Here is a 13590-nt window from a genome sequence, read left to right on the forward strand (position 1 = left end):
CCACGCCCACCCCCGCCTCTGGCCTCCCCTGGGCAAGGAGGAGGTGTCTGCGGCTTTCTGGGTGTCCAGGCGGCTGGGTCCTGCCCCCTCCCACCCCCCACCTCGGGGCTTTGCTTCCTCCCCGTGAGGCCGGAGCACCAGGGCCTTTGCTCACACACAGGCCACGCTGCAGCCTAGCTGGGGGAGGGAGGGAATGTGAGGGAGTGTGAGAACTCAGCTGAGCGCAGCTTTATTAGCTCAGGGGTCAGGGGTGGCCCCTCCCCGGGGTGCAGAGGAGGGAGGCGGGCTTTCACTGGTGACCTCCCTTCCTTCCAGGAAGCCGGGTGACTTCTAGAGGAAAGGGAAGAGAAACAGGCGGGGCGTGAGGGAGGCGGTCTTTGCAGGCTCCCAGCCCCTGTCCCCCTGCCTCCCGCAGCCCAGCTCCAGCGCCCTCTCAGTCCTCCCGGCCCCCTCCCTCCTGGCCGCCTACCCACCAGGCCTCAGCTCAGGGGGACAAGGCTTTGATGAAGGCGAACTGTCCGGGGAGGTAGTAGCTGTGGGGGTCCTCGCCGGCATGCTCCACCCTGCTGCACTGGGTCTCCTGGGCCTCCTCCAGCTCCTGCGGGCGCAGGGTCACTCCAGCCGCACAGTTCCTGCCAGCACCCACCGCCCCCGCCCCCGTCCCAGGGGGCGCCTGGGCCGGGCCCAGAGCCCCTCCTCACCCCCCGCACCCCTCCATCCAGGCCTCTCCCAAGGCCCAGTCTCCCCCCACCTTACCAGCCCCCTCCTCACCCGTTGAACCGGCGTCTGTATGGGACAGTGCACCATCCGGCCCAGGACTTGATCCTTTGAGTCCAGCTTGATGCAGGCCAGGCATTTCCGCTTTCTCTGCGGAGGGGGCGTGGGGGCCAGAGAGGAAAGGGGTGAAGGGAGGCCTGCAGCCCCGTGAGGGCGGAACCTGGGGCCAGCCTGCAGTGGGGCCCATTCCCTTGGCAGGCCAGCTGGGTCCAGGCACAACTTAGCTCTGGGCTGGGAATTTTCAGAAGTCAGAACTATTCTGCAGTTTTCAAACTGTGTGTGTGTGTGTCTGTGTGTAGGCGGCACTTAGTTTTCAAACCGTGTGTTTGTGTGTCTGTCTGTGTCTGACACAGCCAGGTTCTCCCCACCTGGCTTCCGCTGTGCTGCCATCTGTTACATTTATTTGTGTTTTCTGTTTTCTTTCAAGATTTGAATTGAACACAGAGATCCTGGTGTAAAAGTCCAGAAAAGCACTAGTCTAATCCAGCACTCCTTCAGCAGAGGGAGGTGACCGAGGCCTTGACGAGCCAGCGCAGGAACAGGACTTGTGGTTGGCAGAGGTGGTTGTGCTCCAGGCCCAGGGGTCACCTGTACGGCAGTGACTTGGCCCCCAAGGTGGCTGATGACAGTCAAACCCTCTTAGGAGTCAGCCCAGGCCAGGCCATGTCCCCTTGAAAACTCATGAGAAATGGGAAGTTCACCAGGCCTAGGGTGGGGACCACGGCGTCCCTCCGCCAGTGACCTACAGCCTGGGGTGGACCGGCTCTGGAGCCTGTGTGTCCGTCTTCCTGCCTGTCCCAGCCCCCTCAGCCCACCGACAGCCATCACCGCCAGGGGCGCAGGCAGGCAGACAGGTCAGAGCCTGGGAGGCTGCCCCGCCCAGGGTCTCTACCCTCAGGCTTCTCCAGCTGTGAAGCCGGCGCCCACTCCCGCCCTGAGCATGTGCCCTGCCATCAGCTCACCCCATTGGGCTTGACCTTGCAGTCTGCTTTCCTCCAGTCCTTCTTCCGACAGCTCGTCTGCTGGAGCTTGAACTCCAGCTTCACAAACTGCCCAGCCGGGAAGAGCTGCCGACAGACAAGAGGAAGACCCGTGGCCCAGCTGAGCCGGCAGGGCCCTTGCGGGTTTGACCTGTCCCTGCTCCCCAGCGGGCAGCAGCACTCCCCGGGGCAGGGGTGGTGGGCAGCTGGGCTGGCAGCCTCTCTCTGGAGAGCTGGGCAGCTCTCAGGGGCCCAAGCATCGTTGCACCCACTCTCGGGGCAGGGGGACGTTCCAGCCTCCGGATCCCCGTCCCCGCCCTCCCCTCACTGGGCTGGCTCTCACCATGTCCATGGCACTGTCCACGCTGGTCACTTGAAAGGTCCACTGCACAGGCGGATGCTTGTGGAACTCCTCCAGGGCCACCTGCAGGCCCCGGTGCTGGGCCTCCGTGAGCTCCGCCCTGTCCAAGCCCATGGCGCCCAGCCCCAGGGCCAGCAGGAGCAGCAGCTGCCACATGGCTTCACCTCCTTCTCCCAGGGACCCTGCGGAGGGCTGTGCGTGGGTCTGGAGGAGGAACCACCGCTCCTGGGCCCTGTGGCTCAGGGGCTGCGTCTGGTGAGCTCTGGGCAGAGGTGGGGGGACACGGAGTGGCCCTGCAGACCCCTGTCCCCACCTCCTGGTATTGCCCTGGCCCGTCCCTCTCCTCCCACCTGGCACCACTGTTCCCAGGCCTGGCCCAGGCTGGCCCTGTCCGAGGTAGGTGCTGGGTCGGCTCCAGTCCTCAGGCCAGCAGCTGGGGAGCAGTGCTGCTGGCCTCTCCACTGCTCTCCCCCCGTTTTCTGGTCCACTTTCTCTCCGACACCCCCTCTCCCACTCCCTGTGCCCAGACTGCTGGCTCCACGGGCCCCGAGGCCCACAGCTCTGGTGTGGGGGGAGGAATGGAGGCTAGCTGGAGGCTGAATATTTTGGGGAGGACATAAACACGTGGGAGGGGCCCAGGGCGGTGGGCGCCAGGAGCCCACTTAACCCTTGCCCTGCTGAAAAACCCTGATCCCGTCGGCCCCACCACCTCGGCCCACTCCCCCACGCTCCCCCCAGAAAATGGGGGTCCCTCCTCCGCCCCACCTCCACTGTCTTCTTAGGCAGACTCTCCCTCCCTTGCCTTGTTCTTTTCCGGAGCCTTCCTCTCCCAGCCCGCCAACCCCTCACCTCAGTCTGTGTGACGGGGGACGGGGGCCTCCTGAGGGTCAGACCCTCTCCAAGAACTCTGTCCGGGAGCAGCCTCCCGAGGACCAGAAAGCCCCAGGTGTGGAGACCCAGCCCCCGCCGGGAAAAGGTGCCAGGCCATCGCCTGGAAGACAGGACAGGGCTCGAGGTGCAGCCGACAAACACCGGCCTCCGGAGCTGCGCCCTCTGCCCGCCCCGCGCTCCCCTCCTCACCTCCTCTCCCGCGCCTCGGGGTCTCTCCCCTGCAGCCTCGGCCTCTTCCCGGCACCGGTCAGGCTCCCCCCACGGCGCGCCCGTCTCCTCCCATTCCCACCTCCTCCTGGGCCCCCTCCAGCGCCCCGCGGCTCCTCCCCGCCCGCCGGGACCGGCCTTGGCCGAGGGCCCTCCCGGGACTTCCCTCCTCATCCCCGCCCTGTGCTGTCCCGCCTTGCCCTCCCATCCCCTCCCACTGGCCCAGTGGACTGGCCCCAGCCCGGGCGCTGCCCTGCCCCCAGGAACAGGGCTACCCCTTCCCCTCAGGCCCCTCCAGGCCGTCCCCAGGAGACTCATTTCAGAAAACTCTTCCCAGAAATCCAGACGTCCTCAAATCCCATGAGACCTCGAGGAGTCATTTGAACCATTCTCCTGCACCCTGGAGCCACAGGGAGAAGGAAGGGGGTCTCCGGGGCCTGACAGCCTCCGACACCAGCAAACACGTCAGGCGTGAAGGATCGCGTCCCATCTGTGGTGGCGATGGGCTCAAGGGGTCTCGCGTGTGGGTGGAGGGCGGTGTGGTGGGGTTCTGAAGGCTGCCGGGGGGTCAGGGGAAAACGGGCTCAGCTCCTGCTGCTCCTGAGCAAATAAGAACAAGCCACCAGGACCGCTGCTACCCGAGTCCTGGGCCCTCTGCCCGTCCCCCACAGAGAGCGAGTGAAAGCCGCTCAGTTGTGTCAGACTCTTTGCCACCCCATGGGCTATACAGTCGGTGGAATTCTCTAGGGAAGAATACTGGAGTCACGGGTAGCCGTTTCCTTCTCCAGGGGATCTTCCCAACCCAGGGATCGAACCCAGGTCTCCCGCATTGCGGGCGGATTCTTTACCAGCTGAGCCACTAGGGAAGCCCAAGAATACTGGAGGGGGTAGCCTATCCCTTCTCGGGGTGGGGGGGGTGGGGGGGGGTGGGATCTTCCTGATGTAGGGATCGAACCAGTCTCCTGCATTGCAGGTGGGTTCTTTACCAGCTGAGCCACCAGGGAAGCCCCCACGGAGATGAGCTGGTTTAACCCGCAGGACTCCTGCACCTTCTGCTCCCTTCTCTGCGATGTGGGGGCCAGAGGCCCTCCCGCTAGGGGGCTGTTTTGAGGATTACACGGGGAGACGTGTGGAAAGGGACGGATGATCCCACATTTGGTCCACTCCCCATGCAGCCCTGGCAGGGTTCTCTACGTGGATCCCAGAGCTTCCTTTGCAGCGTGCCCTTGGGGTGCCAGAAAGATCCTCAGCTTCAGTTAGCCAGTTCTGAGGGCTGAAGTCCCATCTTGGACATTACAGTCCCATCTGCGAGTTGTCAACGATCATTAAGCAGAGATGAGAGCTGGGGTCTTTGTTCTCCAGGAACTTCCGGTGGGACTAGAGAAACAACAGGACCGCGTGCTGGGGGAGGCCCAGGGGGGTGGGTGACCGAGAAATCTTCCAAGACAAGGTGGACTTGCGCTGAGGAAGGCAGGAAAGTCACCCTGCCTTCGTGGGGGCTGCCTCAGGCCTGGGGTGAGCGAGGAGGGCTGGAGCAGGCAGTGGGCAAGGCAGGAGACTGGGGGCCGGGTGCACACACAGTGCAGGTCACTCAGCCAGACAGAATGTCCTGTGGGCGAAAGGAGGGTGAATGGTGGGCAACCACAGGGCTGATGAGGGCAGGGTTGCCATGCCCTCCTCCAGAGAATCTTCCCACCCAGGGATCGAACCCGTACCTCCTGTCTCCTGCATAGGCAGGCGGGTTCTTTACCACTAGCGCCACCCGGGAAGCCCCATTACTGTTCAGTTCGGTTCAGGGGTTACTCAGGGTACATTCATGAGCTCAGCATCAAGTGACCCGGGCAAGCAGCAATAGCACTTAGCTGTTTACTGGTGGTTAATGATCTTCCCGGACATCACGGCTGAAAGCAGAAATTCACACATCCGGGTCCTTCTGACAAAGCTTTCAAAATGTGCCCAGTCGCTCAGTCATGTCCAACTCTTGGCGGCCGCGTGGATTGTAGTCCACCAGGCTCCTTTGCCCGTGGAATTTTCCAGGCAAGAATACTGGAGTGGGTTGCCATTTCCTCCTCCAGGGGATCTCCCCTACTCAGGGATTGAACCCATGTCTCTTGCGTCCCCTGCATTGGCGGGTGGATTCTTTACCACTAGTGCCACCTGAAAAGCCCGTGGTTTATAGGAGTGTAATATTGGTGAGAAAACTTACACTAATTTAAAATCTCTAATTGTTGAATATCTGGTTAAAATTCTTTTTGAGAATTTTTTTTTTTTTTTTGCATTGCCACGTGGCATGTGGGATCCTAGCTCTCTGCCCAGGGATTGAACCCATGACCCCTGCACTGGAAGTACAGAATCTTAACCCCTGGACCCCCAAGGAAGTCTCAGTGTTCTTTTAGTTTCAGGAAAATCTTGGAGTTTACAGTTTGCACATGCTAAGTCACTTTAGTCGTGTTTGTGACTCTATGGACTATAGCCTGCCAGGCTCCTCTGTCCATGGGGATTCTCCAAGCAAGAGTACTGGAGTGGGTTGCCATGCCCTCCTCCAGGGGATCTTCCCGACCCAGGGATCGAACCTGCACCTCTTGTCCCCTGCATCGGCAGGTGGGTTCTTTACGACTAGCGCCACCTGGGGAAGCCCCATTACTGTTCAGTTCAGTTCAGTTCAGCCGCTCAGTCGTGTCTGACTCTTAAAACCCTTCCATGACTCAAGCAATCAGTGTTGGCAAAGAAAAACGTATTCATTGTCTTCTACTTCTTTCAACAGTCTCATAAACCAGTGATGTTTCATGGCATTTGCCCTTAAATACTAAATGATTTTAACTTTAACCATGACACTTGCATAGAGCCTGCTCAGAAACACGAACACAAATATTTTCAATATTCAGTGGAATGGAGCAACATGGGAAACACTGGTCTCTTGTTTGAAAACTGCAAGACCTCAGCCACACTGGCCGCATGTCAAGCGATCGTCACGAACGACGTGTGTCTACCTGTGCTCATACATGCGTGGCGTGTTTCTAGAAGGAGAAACAAAAAGCTTGTGGCAGTGGTTGCCTCTGAGGAGAGGAACTGTCTGGTTCCTCCGAGAGGGGAAAGAGGAAGGAGAGAGGAAAATGGCATGCCCTTCGTATCTGTACAGTCTCATACCGTCCAGGTAATTTGTTGATTATAAAAGCAATTTTTTGAAAGTTTAAAAATCACAAAGCAAATAGCGTTGTTGAAAACTCACTCTGGCCAGTGTGTGGAGGGTAGACAAGAGGGGAGCCAAGTTCAGGTGCCGGACGCCCTCAGTAGGAGAGAGACGATGGAAGCTGGTAATGAATGCGGCAGAAACCAGGGTGCTGAAGGCGGAGACGAGCAGACCGGTAAGAGGAGGTTAAATCCTTCATCATTGTTTTCCATGTGCACTAATTTCTGATCCAGTTATGTGTAATCCACTTTTCATCAGGCTATTACATTTTAAGTTTCATTAAAATTTTTCTGGACATTCTCTTTGCTTCTTTTTCAAATCTTCCTGTTCCTTTCAGCTGCTCTTTTGGGCTTACTGGCCATTCGTATACCCTCTTTGGAGGGATGACTGTGCAACTCCTTTGACCATATTTTAACTTGTCTGTTTGTTGTTGAGTTGTTGGAGTTCTTTATATGTTCTGCACATAAATCCCTCATCAGATATATGATTTGCAGATACTTTCTCCCACTCTATGGGCTGCTTTTCTACCCTGTTCGTAGTGTCCATAAGCTTTTAATTTTCCTGAAGTTCAGCTTATTTACTTATTGTTTCTTGCTCAGTTGCTCTGTCTAGAACTTCCAGTATTTTGTTGACTAGAAGAGGTAAAAGCAGACATTCTTTCCCTTGTTCCTGATCTTAAAGGAGATTTCAGCTATTTTTGTCATTTGAGTATGATGTTCACTATGAGTTTCCTATATATGGCTTTTATTAAGTTGAAATAATTTCCTTCTATTACTGGTTTGTTGAGTGGTTCTATCATGAAAGGATATTGAATTTTGTCACATGCTTTTCCTGTTTCAGTTGAAAAAAAAATCTTTTTTTCCCCCCTGCACTGTGAGGCTTGTGGGATGTCTGTTCCCCGACCAGGGATTGAACCTGTGCCCTCTGCAGTGAAAGCAGAGTCCTACACACTGGACCTCCAGGGGATTCCCTATGTGGTTTTTTCCCTTCATTCTGTTGATATGGTTTTTACATTGATGAATTTTCATATGTTGAAATATTGGGTTGGTCAAGAAATTTGTTCATTCCCTCCCTGCCCCCACCCCCCGCCTGTAAGCTAGTTCTAAGAGCACTGAATTGTTTTTAACTTCGTTTGAAACAATTTTGTTAGCTTGTATTGTGATAGCTGTCTTATCAGCATGCATTTAAAAAAGAAACTTACCAAAACTGGTGGATTTTTGTGTAGCTATTTTAATATGGAAGATGGAAGAAAAAAAAGCAATATTTTTGGGGTATTATGTTTTATTATTATTTCAAGAAAGGTAAAAATGCAAAAATAAAAGATTTGGGCAGCATATGGAGAAGGTGCTGTGACTGACTGAAAGTGTCAAAAGTGGTTTGCAGAGTTTTACACAGGACGCTGCTCCCTGGTCAGGTAGGTCAGATAATGTTGATACTGATCAAATCAAGACATTGATTGAGAGCAATCAACATTACACAACTTGGGAGATAGCCGACATACTTGAAATGTACATACCAAGTGTTGAAAATCATTTGCACCAGCTTGATGATGTTCATTCACTGCTTTGATGTTTGGCTTCCATGTTAAGCAAAAAAAAAAAAAAAAAAAACCTTCTTGACCATATTTCCACATGCAATTCTCTACTTAAACGTAAATGTTCCACTTTTAAAACAAATTCTGACGGGCAGTGAAAAGTGCACACTGTCCAATAATGTGGAACAGAAGAGATCGTGGGGTAAGTGAGGTGATCCACCACCAACCACACCAAAGGCCAGTCTTCATCCAGATGACCAGGCAAACACTGTTACAGTTTGGCTGGGAAGTTCTGATTCATCCACCGTATTCACCAGACATTTCACCTTCAGATTTGCATTTATTTCAGTCTTTACAAAATTCTCTTAACGGAAAAAACTTCAATTCCCTGGAAGACTATAAAAAAATCACCAGGAACAGTTCTTTGCTCAAAAAGATAAAAAGTTTTGGGAAGATGGAATAATGAAGTTGCCTGAAAATGGCAGAAGATAGTGGAAAAAAATGATTCCACCACCAATTTGGTGAATATGTTGTTCAATAAAGTGCTTGGTAAAAATTTAAAATGTGTCTTTTATTTTTACTTAAAAACCGAAGAAACTTTTTGGCCAACCCAATATCTGTGCATTCCAAGAATGAATCTCACTTGGTCGTGATGTATAATCCTTTTAATAGCTGCTGAATTTTGTTTGCTAATATTTTGTTGAGGATTTTCTTTTGCATCAATGTTCATGAGGGATATTTGTCTATAGGTTTCTTATAGTTTTGTTTTTTTTCTTCCTGGCTTTGGTATCATGGCAATGCTGCCTTCATAGAATTATTTAGGAAGGGTTCCCGCTTCTTCAATATTTCAGAAAAGTATGAGGAATAACTCATATTACTTCTTTAAAATGTTTAATAAAATTCACCAGTGAAGTCACCTCATCCTGAACTCTTTGTTGGGATAGTTTTGATTACTGACTTAATCTTCTTGCTAGTTATAGGTTTATTCAGATTTCTTATTTCTTTGTGATTTACTCTTGGTAGGTTTTGTGTTTCTAGAAATTTGTCCATTTCATCTAAGTTATCTAATTTGTTGGCATACAATTGTTCACAGTAATCTCATAATACTTTCTATTTCTGTACAATCAGTAGTAATGTCTCTGCTTTCATTTCTGATTTTAGTAATGTGAGAGATATTCTTGACTTTATCTTTTAAACCTTTCATTGAGCTTTTAAGTTAAAGTTTTATTTGTGTCTTTTAGCACCAGAAAGCTCTTTCCTATTTAAAAATACCATCCTGTAATGATAGGATTTCTTTATAAAAGTTCTATCTGCTCATTATTTCAGTTCATAGTTTTGGTCCTTCATGTCGGAAGCATTCCTCAAATGAAAGTTTTGTGGGAAATTTGAGGCCTTGTCGACTGGTGGGCTGCCTAGTAGGGTAATCAGGTGGTAAGCCTGAATTTTTATTATTGTTTGAATGATCCCCAGTATTGGAATTATTCATAGGTCTTTTCTTTGTAGCCATCCAATTTTTCCAAAAAAGAGTCCTCTGAGTTCTTGCATGTGGCTGGGGTCGCTGGCTGGTTGTGTCTGGGTGCCCAGCGGGGTCAGGGGCTGAGAGCCGTCATTGGCACGGGGACTCTGACTTGACACTTCCACTCTTGTTTGGGCCACTCACCTGATTCTGGCCACCCTGTGGTCCTTGTCCCTCCATGTCCTCTGCCTGCCTTTTGTCTGTGGAAAACTTTAGTCAGAGAATAAGTTTAATCAGAGAAGAGAGACATGTGGAAACAAAGGAAGACAGTCTGAGGAGACTAAATAATAATAATGTAGTCGTTAAGCACAGCCAAGGACCTTGAGTTCTCCAGGGCTACAGATAATATTCTGAGTCACATCCTGTGAGCTGTCTTATGGATACCAAAACCCCAGGTGGAGAAGTTAACTACACAAGGACCAGACTGTACCCACAACATAAGCTGCCACAATTCCGAGAACTGGCCTCAAAGAAATGGGAACCAATGGACCCTGGAACTGAAGATTAACTGGACCTAAAGAGGACACTGATCAGACTACTGAGGACCAATTTGAAGATGACTGCCAGAGCTGATGGTGCTGTTTCTGCTTGTAGTTCCTCCCGCCGCCGCCTTACCGCCTCTGCTGTCTATAAAAGCTCTTACCCCGCTGGTTGCCAGTGGGGGGAAGTCAGCCTTTGGACAGATGTCCGAAACTCTCTTCCCCTAGTTGCCAGCATCTGAAATAAAGCAAACTTTCCTTTCCCCCAACCCGGCCTGTTTATTGGCTTTTGTGCAGCAAGCAGCCGGACCTTGCACACTCCTCTAGGTACCAATTCTATTTTTACAGAGCAAAGCCTCCAGTCTGCAGCAGAGTCCAGGTCCTAAAACTTGGTGCTGTGCACTCAACCCGATATTTTGAAAAGCCAAGTTTTTGTCTGTGACTCTATAATCAGGTATCTTTGTGATAGAAAGGACAAGGCTAGGATGGCTAAGCTGAAAAAATAAAAATCTTCTTGAGACTAAACGTATGAAAGGATAAGAAATCAGGGTGCCATTTTTAATGTTTTCATGTGGCTGGAAATGAAACCTGGATTTTAATCAGTGGATGCATCTTACCATTAATGTAACCTACCATTATGATGACTCTTTCAAGGAAATTCAGCAAACTGATCGCATCTTTATCAAGTGCATTTAAAAAGTCAGCTTCATGAGTGCGAAATATTTTCCTAAATCTAAATGGTCAGAAGGTTGTCCAAAAGTTCCCAATGAGCCCGTTAAACACACCCCAGGATCTACCACTAGAGGGCGATGATGAGCACAAGCTAGGTCTTTGCACTTAAAAAGAGTTCCCTATTTTTTTCAAACAATAAGGCTATGGAATTATTTTTCCTACATCCTTGCGGTAGCCTATCATTTCGTTTTGATGCCAGGTTTGCTGGGAAAGATTGAAGGCGGGAGACAGAAGGGGACGCCAGAGGATGAGATGGCTGGATGGCATCACCAACTCTATGGACGCGTTTGAGTGAACTCCGGGAGTTGGTGATGGACAGGGAAGCCTACTGTGCTGAAGTCCACGGGGTCACAAAGAATCAGACACGACTGAGCAACTGAACTGAACGGAACTGAACTTAACCCTAAGGACTTCTCATAACTCCATCTGACTCATAAACCATGCCAATTCATTGCAATGATTTTGTATATGACTTTCTGTTATGTATGTAGATAGAACATGTCTGTTACTGTAAGTGGGTACACAGCAAGGATAATATTGTAAGCAGCATCTTGGTGAGTGAAAAGCACTTAGGGTACTTGAGATGCTATGAAATGCAATACTTTTCAAGTGTTCTTTTTTTTTTTAATGGGGCGAAAGCTTGCTTTATTAATTTATTTTAATTTTAAGTTTATTTATTTTTTAATTGAAGGATACTTGCTTTACGGAATTGTGTTGGTTTCTACCAAACATCAATGCAAATCAGCCAAGTGTTCTTTTTGAAATGAATTTTACTTGGTATATTATTTATTGAATGTAGTAATTTAATACTGATAGAATGTTACCATGAGGCAATGCAACATGTTACAGTGTTTTAATGTCTAATAACATCTCCAAAATAAGCCTTATTAAATCCTGCTAAGGGGAAACTTCCTTCTCATGTTTTGAGACAGAGAAGGCAAACAAGTTCTGAGACTATCAGAGACTTCTCTGGCCAGCTCCAGAGGCACCAAATTTATCTGTGACCCAGATTTGATCTGGAGCTGAGTGGAAGGACGCCAAGTTGAAGCCAAGTTTACACTCTGATTCCTCTGACTCAAGTGGCTTTATTCAAAAGGAGCTGAGTAGGAATGAACCGAGGTTAGAGGCAATATTTTTGTTATTTGGTAAACAGGTACAGATGGCATTCATAAACAGCAGTACATGGCATTCACAGGAAACAAAACACTTGAAAATACACCTGCTTTTCTAAGTTGCAGGCTTTCCAGAGAATTGTCTTGTGCTTCTGAAATGGAGCAGGACCCTATAGTCCTTGCTCCCCCTCGACGTCCTCTGCCTGCCTTTTGTCTGCAGAAAACTTTAGTCAAAGAATAAGTTGAACTAGAGAAATGAGAACATACATAAACAAAGGAAGACAGTCAAAGGAGACCAAATAATAATAATAATGTAGTCATTAAGCATAGTTGAGGACCTTTAGTTCTTTCTCAAGGACTTTCTGAGCATATCCTGTGAGCTGTCTTATAGATACCAAATCAACAGGTGGAGACGTTAACTACATGATGTCCAGGCTGTACAGAAGCTGCCACGATTCCGAGAACTGGCCGCAAAGAAATGGGAACACATGGACCCTGGACCTAAAGATTAACTGCATCTAAAACAGCCAAGATGATGCAGGTCAGACCACCAGTGACCAATTTGAAGATGATGGTCAGAGCTGACTGTTCTGTTCCTGCATGTAGCCCCCTCCTTCTGTCTATAAAACCTCTTGCCCCACTGGTTATGGGAGGGAGCCGGGAGTTGGCCTTTGGATAGACGTCCACCCTCCCCTGCCCCCAGTTGCCGGCATCTGAAATAAAGCAAACTTTCCTTTCCACCAACCTGGGCTGTTTATTGGCTTTTGAGCGGCTAGCAGCCAGACCCTCCACCCCACACTCTTTGGTAACACTTCCAAATCATGCTTGGCGTTTAGTTGATTTTAAACCAAGAATGGATATACCCTGGCCTCTGAATCCATCTTTTGAATTTATTTGAAGAAGACACAGCCTGATGTCAGTCTGTAGTAGAAAAAGACATAGATGAGGGACTTCCCTGGTGGTCCAGTGGTTGGGACTCAGTGCTCCCAATGCAGGGGGTATAGGTTTGATGCCTGGTTGGGGGAACTAAGATCCCACAGACTACTCGATACTGCCAATATATAGATAGATAGATAGATAGATAGATAAGATTTGACTATGAAAGTGCAAAAATGTCAATTTCTAGGGGAATCAAGTACTTTCTATCTTGGCTGAGACACCAAGGCAATTGATTCGTGGCAGCTCCTCCTGGCAGTGTGTGATGCCTGGACCAGACCCCTAACTGGGGGTAATTGTGGTTGCCAGGATGTGGAGCACCTCCCCTCCCGCTGAATGGGTGACTCTGGCCACGTTCATCCCCCTCGGAGCCAGAGGTTCCCCAATGATTCCCGCCCTCCAGTTACTCTGCGATAATGTTCCAGATAAAAGAATACGTTCATAGCATCACTACCAACAATCAGAGCCCTTCCAGTGGGAAAACTACAAACTGAAGTTTTCTTTCAGGTTCCTTGTTCTTTGCCTCACTCACATACTGACTGGAGTTTTTCTGCAAGAAAAAAAAAAAGTGTTTTTTTTTTTTTTTCCTCTCTCACTAAAAGTTCTGTCCAACTCCATCGACTGCTTAACAAGCAGTAGCCAGGGGAGGAGATCTGAAGGTCACTGGTTGACAGCTGGCTGGGGGTGCTCTTTGGCTGTTCCGACTGGTCTAATCAAACTTGCCTCACCATGGAGTCAGGAACTCACGTTTCCTCTTTCATTTGGTCCACAAAAACTCATAGAGTTCCTGCCAGGAGCTGGCACCTTTCTAGGGGCTGGCTGTCTAGAGGATCCTCTGGTGGCTCAGACAGTAAAGAATCCGCCTGCCGAGCAGG

General features: G+C 50.2%; 1 protein-coding gene across 3 annotated transcripts; it reads right to left on the bottom strand.

The window, feature by feature from the left end:
• Positions 1-213: 213 nt before the first annotated feature.
• On the bottom strand, positions 214-3354 carry RARRES2 (retinoic acid receptor responder 2). Of its 3 annotated transcripts, XM_061166044.1 has the most exons (7): positions 3199-3313; positions 2968-3109; positions 2101-2300; positions 1740-1844; positions 772-867; positions 474-598; positions 214-330 (listed from the first exon to the last, which is right to left on the bottom strand). In XM_061166044.1, exons 3-6 carry the CDS (start codon positions 2272-2274, stop codon positions 485-487), a joined length of 489 nt encoding a protein of 162 aa, XP_061022027.1. In that variant the 5' UTR covers positions 2275-2300; positions 2968-3109; positions 3199-3313; the 3' UTR covers positions 214-330; positions 474-484. The 3 variants fall into 3 exon arrangements, with proteins under 3 accessions (XP_061022027.1, XP_061022026.1, XP_061022028.1); XM_061166043.1 differs by lacking the exon at positions 2968-3109 and having other exon boundaries at positions 3199-3354; XM_061166045.1 differs by lacking the exon at positions 2968-3109 and having other exon boundaries at positions 2101-2380; positions 3199-3342.
• Positions 3355-13590: the final 10236 nt, after the last annotated feature.

This window comes from Dama dama, chromosome 18 (genome assembly GCF_033118175.1).
Source record: "Dama dama isolate Ldn47 chromosome 18, ASM3311817v1, whole genome shotgun sequence".
In the NCBI taxonomy this organism is placed as follows: domain Eukaryota; kingdom Metazoa; phylum Chordata; class Mammalia; order Artiodactyla; family Cervidae; genus Dama; species Dama dama.

Excerpts from the sequence above, each read along its gene's own strand:
- RARRES2 (XM_061166043.1), bottom strand. The coding sequence starts at position 2,274 with ATGTGGCAGCTGCTGCTCCTGCTGGCCCTGGGGCTGGGCGCCATGGGC. Across the intron at positions 1,845-2,100 it reads TGGACAGTGCCATGGACATG|CTCTTCCCGGCTGGGCAGTT; the intron begins GTGAGAGCCAGC and ends GTCTGTCGGCAG. Across the intron at positions 868-1,739 it reads GCAAGGTCAAGCCCAATGGG|AGAAAGCGGAAATGCCTGGC; the intron begins GTGAGCTGATGG and ends CCCCCTCCGCAG.